The sequence below is a fragment of the Oncorhynchus mykiss genome, chromosome 5 (genome assembly GCF_057628025.1).
Source record: "Oncorhynchus mykiss isolate SJ-2025 chromosome 5, ASM5762802v1, whole genome shotgun sequence".
NCBI classification, from domain to species: Eukaryota; Metazoa; Chordata; class Actinopteri; order Salmoniformes; family Salmonidae; genus Oncorhynchus; species Oncorhynchus mykiss.
In genome coordinates, this window is record NC_143026.1 from 73,722,813 (window position 1) to 73,745,562 (window position 22,750).

The 22,750-nt window shown below is 44.9% G+C and overlaps 2 protein-coding genes across 19 annotated transcripts in view; both read left to right on the forward strand.

Annotated features, from left to right (window-relative positions):
* Positions 1 to 5,505, forward strand: part of LOC110524503 (protein PRRC2C) — a 31,394-nt gene extending 25,889 nt beyond the window's left edge. For 2 of the 9 annotated variants that reach the window (XM_090235839.1, XM_090235840.1), the window contains exons 24-32: positions 144 to 271; positions 423 to 586; positions 738 to 990; positions 1,166 to 1,273; positions 1,405 to 1,599; positions 1,789 to 1,892; positions 2,588 to 2,714; positions 3,279 to 3,560; positions 3,683 to 5,505. In XM_090235839.1, coding sequence (XP_090091965.1) covers positions 144 to 271; positions 423 to 586; positions 738 to 990; positions 1,166 to 1,273; positions 1,405 to 1,599; positions 1,789 to 1,892; positions 2,588 to 2,714; positions 3,279 to 3,560; positions 3,683 to 3,937 — 1,616 coding nt within the window. In that variant the 3' untranslated portion in view covers positions 3,938 to 5,505. The remainder of the gene's footprint in view (positions 1 to 143; positions 272 to 422; positions 587 to 737; positions 991 to 1,165; positions 1,274 to 1,404; positions 1,600 to 1,788; positions 1,893 to 2,587; positions 2,715 to 3,278; positions 3,561 to 3,682) is intronic. The other 7 variants (XM_090235844.1, XM_090235842.1, XM_090235846.1 and 4 more) reach the window with 7 other exon arrangements.
* A 7,648-nt stretch (positions 5,506 to 13,153) lies between these two features.
* The window catches only part of LOC110524504 (vesicle-associated membrane protein 4), a 42,483-nt gene continuing 32,886 nt past the window's right edge, over positions 13,154 to 22,750 (forward strand). For 8 of the 10 annotated variants that reach the window (XR_016496288.1, XR_016496289.1, XR_016496293.1 and 5 more), the window contains exons 1-4: positions 13,699 to 13,910; positions 21,374 to 21,478; positions 21,849 to 21,895; positions 21,993 to 22,043. Coding sequence is in view for 3 of the 10 variants with exons in the window: in XM_021604221.3 (XP_021459896.3) it covers positions 21,413 to 21,478; positions 21,849 to 21,895; positions 21,993 to 22,043 (164 nt within the window). In the remaining 7 variants the exon portion in view is untranslated. Of the gene's footprint in view, positions 13,383 to 13,698; positions 14,017 to 21,373; positions 21,479 to 21,848; positions 21,896 to 21,992; positions 22,044 to 22,750 lie in introns of those variants that run through there. The other 2 variants (XM_021604223.3, XM_021604222.3) reach the window with 2 other exon arrangements.

Consider the following 22,750-nt stretch of genomic DNA (forward strand, 5'->3'; position numbering starts at 1 on the left):
CTGTAACGTTACTGTGAAGGTGATGCTAGTGATTTAAAATCATGCATTTGTCAGAATTGTGGTGAGTTTGTGAATTCAGTAGTTTTCATCCTCTCCTCGTGGTGTGTGTGTGTGTGTGTGTGTGTGTGTGTGTGTGTGTGTAGGCTCTGCAGCCCAGATTCCAGCGTTCTACATGGACACCAGTCACCTGTTCAGCAACCCCCACTCCCGCCTGGCACCTCCCCCTCTGACACAGCACCAGCAGCAGGGCTACCAGCCTAGACTCTCACAGGTACACACTACAAGGATCTCTTTAACACGACTTCAAGCTTAAACTGCCTTTAATTTAGCCTTATTCTCTCCATATGTAGCCTTATTCTCTCCATATGTAGCCTTATTCTCTCCATATGTAGCCTTATAAGGCCTTATTTTCTCCCCTCCAGCAGCAGGCGGCAGTGCAGCAGATTCCTATCCCAATCTATGCTCCCCTACAGGGGCAGCACCAACACACACACACACACTCTCACCAGGCCCAGCTAAGCCTCAGCACCGGACCTCCCGTCTCCCAGCCACAGGACCTCTTCAGCTCCTCACTGCAGCCTTATAGGTAACAAACACACACACAATGATATGTATTTATCAAACAATGCTGTTTGGCTCAAATGTTGTGTCATTCTGACTGGTAAGAGGTGTGTTTGTATGTTTGATCACACAATATTTTAACTCTCTTCTCTCATCTCCCTTCCTCTGTCCTTCAGATCACAGCAGGCCTTTATGCAGAGCAGTCTGTCCCAGCCCAGTCCCATGATGTTATCAGGGCCATCTCTCCACAGCTACCCTGGTGTTGGGGGCCATGACCTGGGCAAGCCCCAGTCCAGCCTGGCCTACCAGCAGCCCTCCAACACACACACACAGCACATCCCCATCCTGTTTGAACCACAGCTCAACCAGCCCTCTGGCATGGGAGGATCCCAGCTGATAGATACACACCTACTGCAGGTATGGAATAAGGTACATACAATGTAGTTCCAACTCTCTTAGAATTTATTGAACTGTTGAGAACTCATGATATCTTTGTCAATGCTGAAGCAAGCTTATATGTATGTAGTCATACAAGAGCTTTGTAAGAAGTGGTCATGAATGTTATTGCCCTAACCCTCTCACGCTCTCCTCTCTCTCGCTCCAGCGTCAGGGGATGAGTCCACATTCTAACCTGTACTCAGGACAGGTGCAACAACACGGACAGAGCAGTTACTATAGTAACACACAGTCTCCAAGCTCTGCCATGCAGCAGGTATACACATCATTTACACACTTTCTGTTCCTGCAAGGAACAGATTGTCAAAACAGACAGTCGTGACATTGCAACTAACTCACCCCTCCCAATCTCCTCCTCTTGCTCTCTCGCCCTCCCTTTCCCTCTAGGTGCAAGTCCCTATGCCAGGCTCTCAGCTCGGTCTTCCTAACTATGGTTCCGTGGGCAGCCAGCCCCTCTTGGCTCTGCCCCCCACCCCTCCCCAGGCGCAGCCCCCTAGCCTCAGCCGCCAGCCCCCAGTCTCCCAGCCCTATAGGGGACCCTTCGGACACACACACAGCGTGATGCACCCCCCCTCCAGCAAGGTACTCACCAGGGAATGATACAAAGTTCTGCATGTGTGAGAGACAGACTTGTGTGTATCAAAGCCCTGTCATGGCTTATAGCTAGCTACCTGTATTATGTCTTCTGCACGTGTGTGTGTGTAAGCATTGTGTTGGTGAGATGCTAGCAGTACATGACGTAATGTGTGTCTGCTCTGTGTTTCTATCCAGATGTGTGAGATGGACCTGAAGCTGTTTGGCAGTGGGATGGACATGAAGCCTGGGACAACTCCTCACAGCACTAGGAGCACTACCCCTACATCTAGTCCTTACAGGTAACACACACACATACTACCCCTACACCTAGTCCTTACAGGTAACACACACACACTACCCCTACACCTAGTCCTTACAGGTAACACACACACACTACCCCTACATCTAGTCCTTACAGGTAACACACACACATACTACCCCTACACCTAGTCCTTACAGGTAACACACACACTACCCCTACACCTAGTCCTTACAGGTAACACACACACACACACACTACCCCTACACCTAGTCCTTACAGGTAACACACACACACACTACCCCTACACCTAGTCCTTACAGGTAACACACACACACACTACCCCTACACCTAGTCCTTACAGGTAACACACACACACACTACCCCTACACCTAGTCCTTACAGGTAACACACACACACACTACCCCTACACCTAGTCCTTACAGGTAACACACACACACACTACCCCTACACCTAGTCCTTACAGGTAACACACACACACACACTACCCCTACACCTAGTCCTTACAGGTAACACACACACACACTACCCCTACACCTAGTCCTTACAGGTAACACACACACACACTACCCCTACACCTAGTCCTTACAGGTAACACACACACACTACCCCTACACCTAGTCCTTACAGGTAACACACATTCTCACACAGAACCTGTCCCACCTTCTACCGGTTTTATGAGTATACCAAGAGCTGATGTATTTGTCTGGTCAGGGCCAGCTCTACATCTCCCAACAGCCAGTCCAGTAAGATGAACAGCATGCTGTACCAGAAACAGTTCCAGCCCACCTCTGCTGCCATGAGGATCACACAGCACTTTCCTGGACAATTCAACCCACAGGTAACGCACGCACACACACACACACTGGGGCGCCACAGCGTCTCTACTTCCTAAGGCAGCTGAAGAAACTGCATGCTGCCCCGGGTCCTCTCCAAATACTACCGCTGCACCATCGAGAGCGTCCTGACCGGTTGCATCACGGGCTGGTACATGAATTGCTCTGTCCACGACCTCAAGGCCCTCCAGCGGGTGGTGAAGACGGCCCAGTACATCACTGGGACCATGCTCCCATCTATCCAGGACATCTACTTTAAATGGTGGCTGGGGAAGGCCTGCAGCATCAAGGACCCCACATAACTCAGCCACACGATATCAGAACATGAGGTCTTATACCAACCGGCTCAGAGGCAGTTTCCATCTACAAGCCATCATACTGCTGAACACTTGTACTGGACTGACCACCTGCACTGATTCTCCACACCTTACCACACTCACTCATGTACCCACACACATCATTATGACAAACATTTGACACTTGTGATAGAGGCCAGCTTAACACCACCTTTTCCTTGGATTTCTAATATAAAGAGTTAATGATGTTAACAATCCTCTCCCTCCTTTCAGATTCTGTCCCAGCCCAACCTGGTCTCTCCTCTGGTGCGCCCTCCCTCCCACACCCAGCATGCTAACTCATTTTGTGGAGGGATGCAGCGTTCGCCTATGGGCCCACCCCCCATGTCTCCCTCTCTGGGAGGGGGTTTGATGCCTCACCCCCGGCCACCACCGCAGCAGCAGCAGCAGTTCCCCCAGATGCACCCGTCCCACCCCCCTAGAGGTCCTCTTCCCCCCCTCGCACCCAGAGGCCCTACAGGTCCCAGAGGCAACCAGGCAGAGCAGGACCTCAAGGTATAGTACTGCTTGCTGATTAGTTGACTGGTTGACCTAGAATGTGCCTGGTGTTGAAATCCTGATGTCTCCCAAATGAACCCAGCATGTGGTTGAGTGATTCATTTGATTGCTGTCCCCAGGCGAAGCAGCGAGCCGAGGTGCTCCAATCGACTCATAAGTTCTTCTCAGAGCAGCTCAAGGCTCCGTCAGTCTCCAAACCCTCTCGTCTCGACCAGGGGGGTGGCAAACCCCCCCTCGACATCCTGCCCCCCAACCACCAGACGGTGGGAGTTGTGGAGCGCCCTGAGCCCGACAAACCCTCCCTGTCAGCGGGCAAACCCATCCGCACCGGCCCCATCAAGCCCCAGGCCATCAAACAAGAGGAGGGGAAGTAAAGCCTCACACATCTCCACAGATGGATGGATGGGAGAGAGATGATCCAGCTGCTCCACATATTCATGCAATCACTCGCTCACACATCACCCTCTCTGGTGTTAGAGGCGGAGAAAGAGAGGAGAGGTGGGGGTATATTAGTCAATGGTTATTGAGGGGGCCACTGTGTGTGTGTGCGCTCCAACCTCATCTCTCTCTCCCCTTCTCTCTTGTCCTCCACTATTGGGGGTCTGTGTGTGATTTTTTTTTTTTTTTTAAGCCCCGCCTTTTGTAATTTGGGCGGGGCGGAAGACGGCAAGCTGTACTTCAATTGTCTACTAGGATGGTAAAAAAAGATTGAATGGAGAAAAAAGATTTGCCAGTTTGCCATTTTTATAGCCCTATGATTTCTGTTCCTTTCTTTTTCACAATAGAATCACGTTATTAGGAGGACAGGGCTGTTCTTTTTGTTAACAGGAGAATCAAGCAGTCTTGTTTTTGTAGTTGGATGAAACAATCTTAGTTAAAGACGTATTTTAGTGAAGCACAGATGCGTTCTATTCCTCTGCCAGTCTTCCATCCATCATTGCTAACACACAGCTGTGTGACTGTATACAAGCTTGTACGATCACCACACACACAAACTCCCTCTAGCGCTCAACGCTTTCACCAATATTCACTAAAGAGTGAAACTATGAAATGAGGGTTTGTCTCGAAAGGAAATGTAAGATGCAGCAGTTTAATTGATTAGTCTGCCTTTTCTCTTGCTCGCATCTCTTTGAGCGGAATGATAAAGGTGGTGTTTGTGTGTGTTTGCGTGGGGCACATGGGAGGCCACTGCCCGGTTTTCTCCTGTATCTTTAGCCAAAGGTTAAGCGTGCAAAGATGATTTCACAGAGCCTTGAGAATCCCTGTTGCTATGGCAGCAGAGTGGAAGGGGATTTATTATGGGCTGTCTGTAAATGGACAGACAGACCCTGAATTCAGTCTGGGAGCTTTCCTCCTCCCCTTTGAGAGAGGAGGATAGAATACCTCTTCACCACTGTTCACACACTCACTCACTTGCCTGTAGGGAAACCAACCCTGCTGCTACTAACAGAAAGGGAGTGAGTACGAGTTCAAAACTGTAGAAACAAAACAGTTCAGTGTGGCTTTCTGTTAACCCTCACCAAGAGGGAAAGGGAGACGGAAGGGGGAGAAATAAAACAAAATTAGAAATAGCTTTGTGTTTGACTGCAGACTGCAGTTCTGCTGCATTTCAGGGCAGAAGGACAGGTGTTAGTGTTGAGGAGAGATTATTCCTGTCTCATCTCACTTCCACTCACTCAAACCTACACCACTCTCATCGCAGGTTTACCATGGTGACAAGGGTCCTTCAGAAATGTACAGTAGTGTGCTCCACTAGTGGGGAGGGGTATACCCCTAACCAGAACACAGGATGAGGAACCTTGTGTAGGAGGACAGAGTTGGGGGGGGTAATTGGTTTGTTTTTTATTTTACTTGTACAGGGGGTACATCGCTGTATTAAAATATGTACGGTCTTACATTCTTGGTTTTAGTTAAACTAATAAAATAATATGCTGTTTAAAAAGTGGCCCTGTGTCTGGGGTAGTTTGAGTCTTTTAACTCATACTTCTGTTTGAAGAACCAACATGTAGTTACAGATGGCACCACTAGATGGGAATTTCAAGACCAATACCGTAGGAGGGAAAACTCAACATTTACTTAAGATCACAGTGGAAATGACACACGTCCAGTTGGGGTGGAAATCCAGAGGCCAGGATTTAGGAGGAATGTGGAAGATCCAACTTTTGACCATTCAGTCCTACCTACCACAGCCTCATGCTGAAGTGATTCTCCAACAGTTTTAACCTTGGACCCACTTCATTTGGGGTTCCCCAGTATTTATGAGACTATGAAAAGTGGGCTGTTAATCATCACAACCACTTTGAAGCTGTCAACTGAAACCAATTTGGAAATATGGAGTCAGTCACAGGCAAGAAACTCTGGAGTTCATTCCATTATGATTCATGTCATGATTTGTGGACAGATTCTGTTGAAGAACTTGGGGTTACACAAAGGGCTCTGGTCAGAAGTAGTGTACTACATGGGCAATAGGTCATTTGAGAAAGTCTGGTGTTGGTTCTGGTGAAGTGAGGTATGTTTGGCCAACCTCAAAGGGAAGTATTTAGGAGGCTAGGACAGACTCCCCTCTATAGCACATCAAACTCTCTGCCCCTTGGTGGATTAACGATGGAGAGAACTCATAAAAGCAGGGGTGGGGTTGCTCTCTCCTTCCTCTACCTTCCTCCAATTAAACAGCATTCCTCCTTTCCTAATCCAGTGGGAATACCTCTGTCCTGTCTCCCGTCCACCCACATCGCATGTATGTGTGGAGAGAGGTACCGGTAAATGTGTTATTGATGTGTTGCGTCTGCTTCTGAAGACTGCAATATGAGAACATCCTGCTTCTCCTTGATGAGAAACCAGCCATCAGACACACCATACCAGGAATGACTGACAAAGGGACTTTCACACTACTTCCTATTGCTGTTTAAACATCTATTACAAAGCTGACAAACGTGATGATATAATAAAATGTATAACACTAAGCATGCAGCCCTCAGTCAAAAATGCTCCAGTCAAGTTACACATCTATCCTGCCCAACTGAGAACTGCTGCATGGAGACAATATTCTAGGAATAGTAGAACAATGACTTTAATGGAACTCTGAACATTATGAGCCTCAACCCCACTTGTCACTCTCCTATTTCCACACAACGCAGAGCCAAAGAGTCTTTAAACCACTACTGATTTCACACCTGAGAGGGTGGTGTTTAATCACCCTAAGCACCTGCAGGGCAGAAAGGCTGCGTGATAATGTGTTCTCCATGAAGACCCTAGTAAAGGTAAGAGTCCTGTTGAACACATCCTAATCACTGGCCTTTTATTAGTTGGGACAGACACATCCAGTCTACGTAAACGTGTGTGTTTGCGCACGTGCATATCACATCTGTCTGTCATCAGAAATACACGGTATTGACGGTTGTTTAGTTATGTGTGGGTTTTTGCATAGCCTCTACATAGAGTGGAATATATGACTACTTCTCCCATCGGGGGACAATCTGTTAACAGCCATGTTGTGACTGGAAAAACACAGCACCGGATAAATAAATGATCGCCATGTTAAACTGCTGTTCACTAGAAGACACAGACCTGTGATGAAAACAATCAAATGGAAAGTGTTGTTTCCCTCAACACCTTCTGTTTACTGTTAGTGATTATAATGAACACACTTTTTTTCAGATTTAGAATCTGGCATGTGTTTTGGTACATGGCAGTGTTAAGTGAGGACATAATTTCCCCTTGGCTACCAGTATCTTACTCGGAGCAACTAGGCTGGGATTGAGAGTCTGTGTATGCTCTAGCATCGGTCATGACCTCACACACTGGGAGTACAACAGGGCTGGTGTGAGATAGGGGAAATAGGGATATAACCACTGGGCTAGGGAAAGGGGGCTAGGAAGTCTTGAGGTTTTTCTCAGTACCTTATGATAAGCTGTAGACCACAATATAAGAGGGTTTTCATCTATATTCTTATCTGTCTATCATCACAAACCAACGCTGGTACTATGACGGCACTCAACGAGCTGTTTTAAGACCATAAGCAAAAAAATTAAATGCTCATCCAGATGCAGCGCTCCTAGTGGCTGGGGACTTTAATGCAGGAAAACTAATCTGTTTGACCTCATTTCTACCAGCATGTCACATGTGCAATTAGAGAAGGGAAAAAAAGTTTTAGATCACCTTTACTCCACATAGCATATAAAGCTCTCCCTCGCCCTCCATTTGGCAAATCTGACAATAACTCTATCCTCCTGATTCATGCTTAAAGCAAAAACATTAAGTACCAGTGATGAGCTCAATACGGAAGAGGTCCGATGAGCTACAAGCACAGACTGGAATATGTTCCAGGATTCATCCGATGGCATTGAGGAGAATACAACATCAGTCACCGGCTTCATTAATAAGTGCTTTTTCTACATTTTGTTACGTAACAGCCTAAAATGTATTAAATTGTTTTCCCCCCGATCAATCTACACAATACCCCATACCCCCAAAGCAAAAACAGTTTTTTCTAATTGTTTCCAATTTTCCACAAAAAACATCTGAAATGTATTCATACCTTTTACTCAGTACTTTGTTGAAGCAGGGATTACGGCCTCAAGTCTTCTTGGGTATGACGCTTGGCACACCTGTATTTGGGGAGTTTCTCTCTGCATTCTTCTCTGCAGATCCTCTCAAGCTCTGTCAGGTTGGATGGGGAGCATCGCTGCACAGCTATTTTCAGGTCTCCAGAGATGGTTTTTATTGTTGCATTTTTACCCCTTTTTCTCCCCAATTTCGTGGTATCCAATTGTTAGTAGCTACTATCTTGTCTCATCGCTACAACTCCCATACGGGCTCAGGAGAGACGAAGGTTGAAAGTCATTCTTAATGACTTTCGGATGACACCCGGAAGCCAGCCGCACCAATGTGTTGGAGGAAACACCGTGCACCTGGCAACCTTGGTTAGCGTGCACTGCGCCCAGACCGCCACTGGAGTCGCTGGTGCGCGATGAGACAAGGATATCCCTACCGGCCAAGCCCTCCCAAACCTGGACGACGCTAGGCCAATTGTGCATCACCCCACGGACCTCCCGGTTGCGGCCGGTTACGACAGAGTCTGGGCGCGAACCCAGAGTCTCTGGTGGCACAGAGTTGTACAGCGCCCTTAACCACTGCGCCACCCGGGAGGCCCCCAGAGATGTTTGATTGGGTTCAAGTCTGGGCTCTGGCTGGGCCACTCAAGGACATTGAGACTTGTCCCGAAGACACTCCTGCATTGCCTTGGCTGTGTGCTTAGGCTCTTATCCTGTTGAAAGGTGAACCTTCACCCCAGTCTGAGATCCTAGGCGCTCTGAACCAGGTTTACATCAAGGATCTCTCTGTACTTTGCTCCATTCATCTTTCCCTCTACCCTGACTAGTCTCCCAGTCCCTGCCGCTGAAAGATTATCCCATCTCCACGGCGGATCTCTGGAGCTCTGTTAGAGTGACCATCGGGTTCTTGGTTACCTCCCTGACCAAGGCCCTTCTCCCCCGTTTGCTCAGTTTTGCCAGGAGGCCAGCTCTAGGAAGAGTCTTGGTGGTTCAAAACTTCTTCCATTTAAGAATGATGGAGGCCACTGTGTTCTTGGGAACCTTCAAGGCTGCAGACACTTTTTGGTACCCTTCCCCAGATCTGTGCCTCGACACAATCTTGTCTCTGAGCTCTACGGCGAATTCCTTCTACGTCATGACTTGGTTTGTACTCTGACACGCTGCCTCTGAAATGCACTGTCAACTGTGGGACCTTATATAGACAGGTGTGTTCCAAATCATGTCCAATCAATTGAATTTACCACAGGTGGACTCCAATCAAGTTGTAGAAACATCTCAAGGATGACCAATGGAAACAGGATGCACCTGAGCTCAATTTCGAGTCTCATAGCAAAAGGTCTGAGTACTTATGTAAATAAGGTATTTCTGTTTTTATTTTTAATACATTTGCAAAAATGTCTATTAACCTGTTTTTGCTTTGTCATTATAGGGTATTATGTGTAGATTGATGATTTTTTTAAAAAATCATCCATTTTAGAATAAGGCTGTAATGTAACAAAATGTGGAAAAAGTCAAGGTGTCTGAATACTTTCCGCATGCACTGTATAGTTATCATAATGATTTGGCACTAGATGGCAGGAAAAAGCTGATTCAGGTGTTTGAAACATGCTAAATTCTCCAACTTCAGGAGGGGGGTGAAGACCCTCCGGACCAACCCCTTCCATCCTTACGTAGTTCATGCCCCCTCTAAAATAATGGGTGCATGATGCCCTGCCAAGGCTTCACATAATGGACAAATCACTTGGCACATTTGTGCTGGGATACAGACACAGAGTTGTCTACTTTATAAGATGCAGAGAAAGTTTCCCAAAGTAGATAGAATAAACTAAACTAACTATGAGCTGACTCAGACTTTCCTCAACAAAGCATTTACTGTTGAGGCCCAATCTAAACTTAATGATTATATTAGACTGATTAGTTTGACTCTGAATTGTTTAATAAGATAAACAGTTGATCATGAGGGAAACGTGATGGCCCATTAGTGTAAACTGTAACTGTTAAATGGGGACAAATCCAGCTTCAGCTGACGAGTGTGTGTGTGTTTTGACATACCTGTATGTGTATGAGATAAATTATCTGGTGTTAGTCTGGGCTAAGCTCTGGGGACGGTTGTGTGTGTGTGTATATGTGTGTTCTGTCGGCACATCTGGGAGGCATCACTCACAAGTTTGAGCTCAGTTCCTGTTCTAGGGTAGTTTATAACCTAAACTCCCCTGGTGCTGCTGCTGGTGTTGTGTGTGCGTGAGTGTGTGCATGCGTGTGTTTGTGCGTACTGAATGACCTCCGTCTTCCTCTCAACATCCACCCTCCCCTCCTTCCTCCTCTCCTCATTCACTTCTAGCGTTCGATCCATCTCAGCTCCCTCATCCTCTCTCCAGCCCAAGAGCCCCTCTCAGGCGTTAGTCTGTTGCTCTCATTAGGACCTCTGGTGCGCCATTCTACAAATTCTCTTGGTCTTTCATTGATTCTCTGCCAGGGTTACACACACCAGAACAGACTATTCTATGGCTGTTACTAGTAGATCTGGACACTAGACAGAGCCGCTTAAAAATGCTGGCTGAGTTGAAGGCTTGGGACCTGGGTGGCAAGACCTCATCTGAGGCATGGCATAAAAGTGTAATACCAGTAGGCATGTCTGAGCCGTGGTCAACCTTTTATAAATAAATACAAGGCCTGGTCACAACTATGAAGGTTCCCAAGCTTAGCCATTTCTCTCTCTTTCTCAATAAAGAATACTCAAAATGAGAGATAATGTATATTTTCAGTATTTATCAGTCATCCAGCAAATGTATTGACTTTCAAATCAATGAATTTGAATCTTCTAATTGATGCTGCTTCACATCTGGGAGAAACTGGGCACTGGGCAGGCAGTGATTCTACTACAGCTACAACTGGAAGTTACTTTTCGAAGCAAGTTAGGTGTCACAACTTCTGCCGAAGTTGGTCCCTCTCCTTGTTTGGGTGGCGTTCGGTGGTCGACGTCACCGGTTTTCTAGTTGCCACCGATCCACGTTTAATTTTCCATTTGTTTTGTCTTCATTGTGCACACCTGTGTCCTGCGCCTGTCTCCGCCTTACCTGCATCACCTAGACTTTTAACATTAGGATGATTTATGCAGCAGGTTAGGATAATTAAGGTGGCAGGGTAGGAGACTTAGGTTAAGGTTAGGCAAAGGGTTAGGGTTAGCCATGATGCTCTCCTAACCTGGTCCTGGTCATAACCTGGTCCTGGTAACTCCTGGTCATAGCTGTACTCCCTGGAAGAAGAGGAATGTAGGAAGTGGACAAACACGGATTTGACTAGATAGAATACAGTTTGCCACAATTGACCAGAATTGACTTTTCGTAGCAGGTTAGGAGATCTGGCTCAGCAGGTTATGAGAATTAACAAAGCAGGTTAGGATAATTCGATTGAGGTTAGGAAAAGGATTAGGGTTACATAAGAAAAAAATATATCTACTTTCGACGTAATTTAACATAAGACGTATCCCAGGAGTGTGAGAGAGAGTTGGAGGTTAGAAATGACAGTGACGTGTGCGGACGAAATTGAGAAAAAAGTTGGTGAAGCAACAGCTGTGCTGGAATGCAAACATTATGGCTTTCAGTTGTGATGGTATGGAGCTGGAGGATGAGGTTCAAGGACCGGAGTGGTTGGTAGTGGAATGACATAGGAAGAAGAGAGATCATGATACAGAAAGCAGTGGAGCGTCTAGTAAAGAAAGCATAAAGAGGGCCAATGTAGGAAGCAAGAGCAGTGATGTGTTGGAGTGGAAAGTGGTGATAGTGTTTGATGAGACCACAGGGCCTTACATATACCCTATCAAATAAAATTTTATTGGCCACATACACGTTTAGCAGATGTTAATGCGAGTGTAGCGAAATGCTTGTGGTTCTAGTTCCGACCATGCAGTAATATCTAACAAGTAATCTAACAATTTCACAACTACCTTATACTAGTGTAAAGGAATGAATAAGAATATGTACACATAAATATATGGATGATCGATGGCCGACCGGGATAGGCAGGATAGATAGATAGCAGTAGATGGTATAGAGTACAGAATATACATATGAGATGAATAATATAGGGTATGTAAACATTATATAAAGTGGCATTGTTTAAAGTGACTAGTGATACATTTATTACATCCCATTTTGAATTATTAAAGTGGCTAGAGATTTGAGTCAGTATGTTGGCAGTAGCCACTCAATGTTAGTGATGGTTGTTTAACAGTCTGATGGCCTTGAGATAGAAGCTGTTTTTCAGTCTCTCAAACTAACTAATGCTGTAAAGATAGAGGTTGGTGAAGTGAAATTAGCTTGGTTCATTCGAAAGGATAGATTGTTAATATTGTGTGCTAGCCAGGCTCAGCAAGAGAAGATCCTGAAAAAGATTAATAGCCATGAGAACACAGTGCAGCATTTGGTGGATGCCTGGCACAGAGAGAGGCTCAGAGATATAGGATCAGTCATGATGTACTATATTTTGTACATTGATTTTATTTAACTAGGCAAGTCAATTAAGAATAAATTCTTATTTACAGTGACAGCCTACCCTGGGCCAATTGTGCACCGTCCTATGGGACTCCCAATCACAGCCAAATTTGATACAGCCTGGAATCGAACCAGGGTGTCTGTAATGACACCTCAAGCACTGAATTAATAAAGTTGACTTCATAGCTTTTATTGGTAAGGTTGTCAATACGACTGTTGTGGAAAGCAGAAGTGTCAGGTTGAGAGTTATTGTGGAGACGGCAAAAGAGATATTGGGGGTAACAGATGTTAGTGTTGTAAATGGTTGTTGACATGCTGAACAATCCTAAGGGTCTAGTGTTTCAAGGTGATATACATAAAGTCTAATGTGTTTGGGGAGGTTTTCTTTTTTGGTGGGTTGGGACCTGGGTGTTAGGGATCTATTTGGGACCCATTCCCTAGAAGTTAGGGATCTATTTGGTTTAGAATTTTATTTTCATGGTAGTACAGAATTAATAAATGTGCATATTTCCGTTAGGGAACGCCTACTCTGAAGTGCGCATGTGCAATAACTCAATTAGCCTTTGCACTCCTTCTCCTTCTTTTTTTTTTTTTTACTTTGGAAAAGTGTAAAGTCTGTGTAAAGTGTCTACTCTGTTCGTAACCGGTTATAGTTTTGGGTACAGAAAACTGTATTGAGAGTATTTGTTCCATCGATGGGAAAATTAACCGAATCTCGGACAAAAATCCATATCGTTTCATAGTCTCCCACTGCCGGTCAATGGGCTTTGATAGTGAGTGGAAATGACAAGCGGATGCTTCACCTTTATACATCCTGTGAAATATATGTCTAATTGTTCTATTTGTGGCTCTATTCCCTCTAGTAACTGTCGAAATTGGATTTAAGCCAATTAAATACTCTACTAACAAAAAAGCTGTTAGAATAATAAGTGTATGTATGTCCCTTAAGGTCCTTGTGTAATGGGATGTTGTACCCCCCAGCCCGATTGTCCTTTGAATATTATTTGTATATACTTGTGTTCCCACATGTACTTGTTGTTAATTAAATATATATTATATATATATATATATTTTTAAACAGTCGCAATTGCTCTGCCCCAGCTTCCTGGTCTGTGGTCAGCTGATCAGAGAGCGCAGGGAGGATTGGAAAAGCATCTCTGTAGCAACCATCCTCAGTTGGATTTTTTTTTGTTGTAACATTTCTTTTAGAACGCGAAATAGAACATTGTGAGCCTGTATTTATTAACGAAGATAAACTAAGTTTGTTTGGTCGTCTGTATGCAAGATTGCGAATCTAGCAGGTAACGGTAGCATTAGTTTGCTTGCTAATTTTTTTTTCTACAGTGTGACTATGAAAGTCGTTACCAGCGGTCTGTGTCAGTGTCTGGATAATAATCTTAGCGAACGGTAGGCATAATAACCCAACAGATTTGATTCGATTGATAGCTTCATACAATTAGGTTGTATTTGTTGAATTCAAGTATTAATGATATTGCTAGCCAGCTAACTAACGTTACGCTGTTCCCAGCTGGTTGTCATCCTAGTTAGGTAACTAGCTACAGTTACCATTCACAGAAGACAAATATGTCTGTCTGGCTTTCTCGATATTTCGGGTTTAGCAAGCTAGGTACCGGGACTGCAAGATGGCATGGCTCACTCTATTCTTGATGACGAATTGCTGAGGATAGCTAACGTTAGCTAGTTGGCTGGTGTTGCACAATCAGTGTTGTTGATGATAAGGATTACATTGAACCAGTATCTGTGCTTAAGATGTTCTCTAACGCAAAGATACATGGATTACATGGTTATGGATTACATGGTTATGTCATCAGAGGAGCTGTGCCAGTGTGGAAACTAGATTTTATTTAGTGCTAGCTAGATAATGTAATCCATTCAATATTGTGAGCATCAAATGGTAAACTGCAGTTTAGCTGTGCTACAGGGCCAGGTCCTGCTTCATGTCTTAGTGCCAGTCTCTTCCTCCTGTCCATAGACTAGGCTGTGAACTGTGCTTTCAGCCACATATAATATCAGAGTTCCACTTCCCTCAACAACAACAACAACTTTGATCATGGCTGCCTGAACCAGTTGTTTTAGGCTCTCTGTCATTTCCTCATTCCCCTTGTAGCTGATGAGCTTCTGCCATTTAGCCTAGATACTTGGCCTAGGCTATACCTTTTTCAGCTGATTCCGTTTTTTTCTAAGCTTGATTTTTAAATGCACAATCTGTTTCACTGTCTATAGGGCAATTCCATGCCAGCGTGAGCAGATTGTTTTTGTTTTTTTAAATCTCAGCTTGTTCTGTCAATTCTCACATATAAACTTAATTAGGAGGAAGGATGTTTGAACTGCGTTTTACATTTTTAATAAAATGATGATGAGTGGCCATTTTAGATCTATACATGCCTCCTGTAAGACCCTATGATCTGTGACACGTGCATGATACGGACAACTTCTTGGTGTCATTATACTCTATATTAGAGAGTACACTAAGTAGTCTGTCGAGATATTGAATATTACATATTCATTTATTCAACATCAAAAATATCTCAACTATTAGATTAGATTTAGTTCATTTTAAGATGTATTGTTTGGAACAATATACTCTTTGGGTAAATAATATGTCCATAGTGGGTTCTCTGCTAATTCTGAAGGTATGATTAACCTAATTGGCACCACCAACACAGTGAATGGGAAAATGGATTCAAAGGGAACTCCCTTTGCTGATGACTTGCTGAATGTGCAATCCTAAAGGAGGGCTGTGATTGATTGATTAATAACCTATAATGTCGATTTCTATGTTTTAAAATGGGTCGTACCAAAAGTACCAGAGGGCTCTGGAAATTTGACGGTTGAAGAGTTTTGTTACAAAAAATGTCAAAGAATAGGCATAATCAGAAAGGATGGTTTTGAGATTCATATTTTATATATTTTTTGTATTTCAGAATCTACACAAACTCCATATTTGAGTGAACACTACAGAGCCCTCTAACTCAACTCTGGACCTCGAAGCCAGCCAGTTCCGCTGCCTTTTTTTCATTCTTCCCCTCTAATCAGGGACTGATTTAGACCTGGGACACCAGCTGTGTGCAATTAATTACAGGAAACCAGCACGCTCTGGACCCTGTAGGGTTAGAGTTGAGTACTTCTGCAATAGAGTTTAATGACACCAAAATGTTGTCTGTATCGTGTACAGTTCACAGGTTATCATGTACAGGTCATAGGGTCTTACAGGAGGGCATGTATAGGTCTAAAAAGGGCCTAAAAATTTTAATTTCATCATGATTTTCCCCCCCAAAATTGTTTGTGATACAAATGTTAAAAGCATGTTAAACATCCTTCCTCCCAATTAAGTTCTGATAAGAGAATTGCTGGAACAATGTGAGTGACTACAAATATTTTCCCTGGTGTGGAATCACCCCAATACAATCGAGTGTGAAACTTAACAAACACCCTCCTCTACATCTCGCTCCTCTCATCCTACTCTTCTTCATTGATTTTTGGATGAACAAAACATCTTACCTGAAGTAGATGTTACAGATTGTGCCTTTTTTAAAGTGCTTCTTTCAAAGCTGCCTACTTGCATATCTGCAACCCAGATTTGCTAGCTTGGCTTTTCTTTCTTCTTCTTTTCTTTTCTGTGCATCTCTCTCTCTTTACCCCTGCCACTCTCTCCTCTATTTACCGGAACGTTCCGCTCCTGGCCATGGAACGTCCCTTTACCAACTGCCCTGCCAGAAGGAGACGCTGAGAAAAGCAACAGTTTCATTCTGAGCTGGATTCAATGGTACATAAGGGGCAGGAGAGATGGGCTCGGGGTAGAAGCTGTGAGGAGAGATGGGGTGTGTTTAGACAAATTTGTCTAAAATTATACCTTGAATTTATTCAGTTAAATTCATTAAATCTTTATTCCCCTATGGGCAATTCATGTGCAGCATAAAATAATGAAACAAGCGATGGGTTTGACTTCTGTGAGGCGGAGCCTTGCCTAGCTCTCTCTTCTCACAGAAAAGCATTTGGATTCAAATCAAATCAAAATCAAATTTTATTTGTCACATACACATGGTTAGCAGATGTTAATGCGAGTGTAGCGAAATGCTTGTGCTTCTAGTTCCGACAATGCAGTAATAACCAACAAGTAATCTAACTAACAATTCCAAAACTACTGTCTTGTACACAGTGTAAGGGGATAAAGAATATGTACATAAGGATATATGAATGAGTGATGGTACAGAGCAGCATAGGCAAGATACAGTAGATGGTATCGAGTACAGTATATACATATGAGATGAGTATGTAAACAAAGTGGCATAGTATAGTATAAAGTGGCTAGTGATACATGTATTACATAAGGATACAGTCGATGATATAGAGTACAGTATATACGTATGCCTATGAGATGAATAATGTAGGGTAAGTAACATTATATAAGGTAGCATTGTTTAAAGTGGCTAGTGATATATTTACATCATTTCCATCAATTCCCATTATTAAAGTGGCTGGAGTTGAGTCAGTGTCAGTGTGTTGGCAGCAGCCACTCAATGTTAGTGGTGGCTGTTTAACAGTCTGATGGCCTTGAGATAGAAGCTGTTTTTCAGTCTCTCGGTCCCAGCTTTGATGCACCTGTACTGACCTCGCCTTCTGGATGATAGCGGGGTGAACAGGCAGTGGCTCGGGTGGTTGATGTCCTTGATGATCTTTATGGCCTTCCTGTGACATCGGGTGGTGTAGGTGTCCTGGAGGGCAGGTAGTTTGCCCCCAGTGATGCGTTGTGCAGACCTCACCACCCTCTGGAGAGCCTTACGGTTGAGGGCGGAGCAGTTGCCGTACCAGGCGGTGATACAGCCCGCCAGGATGCTCTCGATTGTGCATCTGTAGAAGTTTGTGAGTGCTTTTGGTGACAAGCCAAATTTCTTCAGCCTCCTGAGGTTGAAGAGGCGCTGCTGCGCCTTCTTCACAATGCTGTCTGTGTGAGTGGACCAATTCAGTTTGTCTGTGATGTGTATGCCGAGGAACTTAAAACTTGATACCCTCTCCACTACTGTTCCATCGATGTGGATAGGGGGGTGTTCCTCTGCTGTTTCCTGAAGTCCACAATCATCTCCTTAGTTTTGTTGACGTTGAGTGTGAGGTTATTTTCCTGACACCACACTCCGAGGGCCCTCACCTCCTCCCTGTAGGCCGTCTCGTCGTTCTTGGTAATCAAGCCTACCACTGTTGTGTCGTCCGCAAACTTGATGATTGAGTTGGAGGCGTGCGTGGCCACACAGTCGTGGGTGAACAGGGAGTACAGGAGAGGGCTCAGAACGCACCCTTGTGGGGCCCCAGTGTTGAGGATCAGCGGGGAGGAGATGTTGTTGCCTACCCTCACCACCTGGGGGCGGCCCGTCAGGAAGTCCAGTACCCACTTGCACAAGGCGGGGTCGAGACCCAGGGTCTCGAGCTTGATGACGAGCTTGGAGGGTACTATGGTGTTGAATGCCGAGCTGTAGTCAATGAACAGCATTCTCACATAGGTATTCCTCTTGTCCAGATGGGTTAGGGCGGTGTGCAGTGTGGTTGAGATTGCATCGTCTGTGGACCTATTTGGGCGGTAAGCAAATTGGAGTGGGTCTAGGGTGTCAGGTAGGGTGGAGGTGATATGGTCCTTGACTAGTCTCTCAAAGCACTTCATGATGACGGAAGTGAGTGCTACGGGGCGGTAGTCGTTTGCCTCAGTTACCTTAGCTTTCTTGGGAACAGGAACAATGGTGGCCCTCTTGAAGCATGTGGGAACAGCAGACTGGTATAGGGATTGATTGAATATGTCCGTAAACTCACCGGCCAGCTGGTCTGCGCATGCTCTGAGGGCGCGGCTGGGGATGCCGTCTGGGCCTGCAGCCTTGCGAGGGTTAACACGTTTAAATGTCTTACTCACCTCGGCTGCAGTGAAGGAGAGACCGCATGTTTTCGTTGCAGGCCGTGTCAGTGGCACTGTATTGTCCTCAAAGCGGGCAAAAAAGTTATTTAGTCTGCCTGGGAGCAGGACATCCTGGTCCGTGACTGGGCTGGATTTCTTCCTGTAGTCCGTGATTGACTGTAGACCCTGCCACATGCCTCTTGTGTCTGAGCCGTTGAATTGAGATTCTACTTTGTCTCTGTACTGACGCTTAGCTTGTTTGATAGCCTTGCGGAGGGAATAGCTGCACTGTTTGTATTCGGTCATGTTACCAGACACCTTGCCCTGATTAAAAGCAGTGGTTCGCGCTTTCAGTTTCACGCGAATGCTGCCATCAATCCACGGTTTCTGGTTAGGGAATGTTTTAATCGTTGCTATGGGAACGACATCTTCAACGCACGTTCTAATGAACTCACACACCGAATCAGCGTATTCGTCAATGTTGTTATCTGACGCAATACGAAACATGTCCCAGTCCACGTGGTGGAAGCAGTCTTGGAGTGTGGAGTCAGCTTGGTCGGACCAGCGTTGGACAGACCTCAGCGTGGGAGCCTCTTGTTTTAGTTTCTGTCTGTAGGCAGGGATCAACAAAATGGAGTCGTGGTCAGCTTTTCCGAAAGGGGGGCAGGGCAGGGCCTTATATGCGTCGCGGAAGTTAGAGTAACAATGATCCAAGGTCTTTCTACCCCTGGTTGCGCAATCGATATGCTGATAAAATTTAGGGAGTCTTGTTTTCAGATTAGCCTTGTTAAAATCCCCAGCTACAATGAATGCAGCCTCCGGATGAATGGTTTCCAGTTTGCAAAGAGTTAAATAAAGTTCGTTCAGAGCCATCGATGTGTCTGCTTGGGGGGGATATATACGGCTGTGATTATAATCGAAGAGAATTCTCTTGGTAGATAATGCGGTCTACATTTGATTGTGAGGAATTCTAAATCAGGTGAACAGAAGGATTTGAGTTCCTGTATGTTTCTTTCATCACACCATGTCGCGTTAGTCATAAGGCATACGCCCCCGCCCCTCTTCTTACCAGAAAGATGTTTGTTTCTGTCTGCGCGATGCGTGGAGAAACCCGTTGGCTGCACCGCTTCGGATAGAGTCTCTCCAGTGAGCCACGTTTCCGTGAAGCAAAGAACGTTACAGTCTCTGATGTCCCTCTGGAATGCTACCCTTGCTCGGATTTCATCAACCTTGTTGTCAAGAGACTGGACATTGGCAAGAAGAATGCTAGGGAGTGGTGCACGGTGTGCCCGTCTCCGGAGTCTGACCAGAAGACCGCCTCATTTCCCTCTTTTTCGGAGTTGTTTTTATTTGGGGTCGCTGCATGGAATCCACTCCGTTGTCCTGTTTGTAAGGCAGAACACAGGATCCGCGTCGCGAAAAACATATTCTTGGTAGTACTGATGGTGAGTTGATGCTGATCTTATATTCAGTAGTTCTTCTCGACTGTATGTAATGAAACCTAAGATGACCTGGGGTACTAATGTAAGAAATAACACGTAAAAAAACAAAAAACTGCATAGTTTCCTAGGAACGTGAAGCGAGGCGGCCATCTCTGTCGGCGCCGGAAGTGAAACCATTTGATGTAGGCTGTATAAACAACAAGCTGTACAGGAGGCCTTTGTGCCCCACCTAAAACCACTGAACAGCAGGGGTTGTGTTGTAATGTTACTGGGGCTGAGTTTGATGCACAGCCAATCAACTGGTTGAGGAAGAGGGATGGTTGAGGCTAAATGGAGGAACAGCATGTTTTCTGCTCCGGGCCTCCGAGACAGGAATGAGGGAATAGAGATGGAGCAGTGAGCGGACACAGGAGCCCTCCCCTGAGTGAGCTGGGTTCCACAGCATAGCCAGCCAGCAGAGTTAAATCAAACTCTGCTCCCCATTAAAACTGCTCCCATGTTCCACCCCTCAAAAGGGAACAGGCAGGAGAGGAGAAACCCTGAATAACAACCAGGCCGCTCTGCTGAGATGGAACATTTAGTCCAACGCCACCACCCACGCATAAGTAGGCCTAACTCTCACAATTACATCCTGGCAAGCCTGACATAATCCCTACAGTCTTAGGGGTTAGGCGAAATGGTTTAAAAACCATGCTTGTTTAAAAACTCTATCCTAAATGAGTTCTACATGTTTTGAAGATTTAGGTGAAGTGTTTAGTTCCTCTCTGCTCTCACTCTCTTCATGGTGAGGCCAAGGCTGCAGTTATCGTTATCAGCCTGCAGCACTCACACACACCTCCCAACATGAGCGCGAGGGTCCCGTCTTCACTGCTCTGTTTGCTAAGTGACATATAGGCTGATACTGTAAGTAGGCTAGTTTCTGTTTGGTCAGTCCAGTCACAGAACACTTCACAACCCCAGGACCTAAACCCTTAGAGAGCAATACCTGAGTCTGCAGTGGCTTGGAGAAACTTAGAGAGGAACCAGGACCAGTCATAACTTTGAACCAACGTTTTTTTTAAAGTGTGTAAAAGAGTCAAGCATTCAGACCAGCTTTGTCATACTATATATTTTATGTGATAACCAAACTGGTGTTGAGGCCCACCTGAGTGTGTGCTTTGCTTGTTTGGTATTTGTCTGCAATTGGTATAATCACTGTAGCAGCAGTGGTCATCCGGAGGGCTTGCTGCAGGCTTTCATTTCCAGCCCATCACTTACACGCCTGATTCTACTAATAACGACTTATCCTTGATTAGTTTAAACAATGTTAGTGCTGGGCTGGAGAAAAAGCTTGCACCCCAGTAGGACCAGGGTTTCTGCTGAACTGTATCATTAATATGTGTGTGAGGTTTGTAACCGGTGTGTTCCTCCTCCTGTCCTACAGAGGGAGCCAGAGCCGGAGGAGCAACCTGAAGACGCCATCATGCCTCCCAAATTCAAACGACACCTCAATGATGAAGAGGTCACGGGATCCATATGCAGCGAGAGGGTGAGATACGGGTGGAGGGAGGGATGGAGCAAGGTTCAAGGGTTTTTATTAGTTACATTTACAAAAACATTTCCCAAGTGCAAACTTATTTAAGACGGGGTGGAGAGAGCGGTTGAGAGCGTGATTATTGTTTTATTTCACTGTAGAGCCTCTAACCCTTCTCAGTATTCCTTAACCAACCATTTAGTTCCATCTCCCACGCAGAAATATATATTTTTTATTAGCTTATGTAAGCAAAACAGAAAATAGATTAGATGTTGCATGGTTTCTCAATGATCATGTAATTGATTTGATTTGCCTCCATGTCATTGTATTCCGTATCAGTGGTGGTGTGTCTGACCCCTGACATCTAACCTTTGCCCCATCACAGAGGAACCTGCTGGAGGAAGACTCTGATGAAGAGGATGACTTCTTCCTGTGAGTAAAACATTAGTGTGTTTGACTGAATTGACCGCCTATTTCTTATACAGTGCTGTGTATGTGGAGGTACAGATTCTTTGTATGTTTCTTTCAGGAGGGGACCAAATGGACCCAGATTTGGAGCTGGAAGTGACAAAATCAGACAGTAAGTGTGTATCACATGACGTGTGTGTGTGTTTGGGATGGGGGGCACGAGTCTACACTCTTATATTTGAAATTATGAACGAAAGATGTAATTCTGTTTTTTGTTAATATTCTCTGCTTTTCTGAACCATCAACAAATCTGACAAAAAATGTTTATGAGTTCTTTGATTCATTATTTTATTGAAGAACTACATATGTTTCTGTGGAACTGCTGAACACAGTTGATTTAGATGGTTCTGAATATATTGCCTCTTAGTAGTACTGCCTCTTATTGGAACCCTCGCTGTTACCAAGTTAGAGGTAATCTTTTGGGCAACAGGTGTTCTAGCGATTGGTCTGACTTTTCAACACTAACAAACAGTTGTAACTTTTTATTGGTAGCAGATAGGGCTGTGGCGGTCATTCATGAAATGTGTCAGACGGTTATTGTCAAGCACAATGTTGCCCGTCTCACACGTTTAGCATCTTCAGGCCTCCACACGTACACGCTGCTGCTGCGTGCCTTTGGAACATCTGCATTTTCTAATGAATTCATTTGAATATAAACCATAAAATAAATCCATTATTTTAGGTAGGCAAAGAAACATTGTGATATGAAAAAAATGTATTTCAGATGAATTGAATATGAGTTGGCCTGTTACTGTATGTTATCTGGCTATGTGCCATGCCACAGGCTGTAGGCTTGTTCATTTAGCAGACAGGATATGC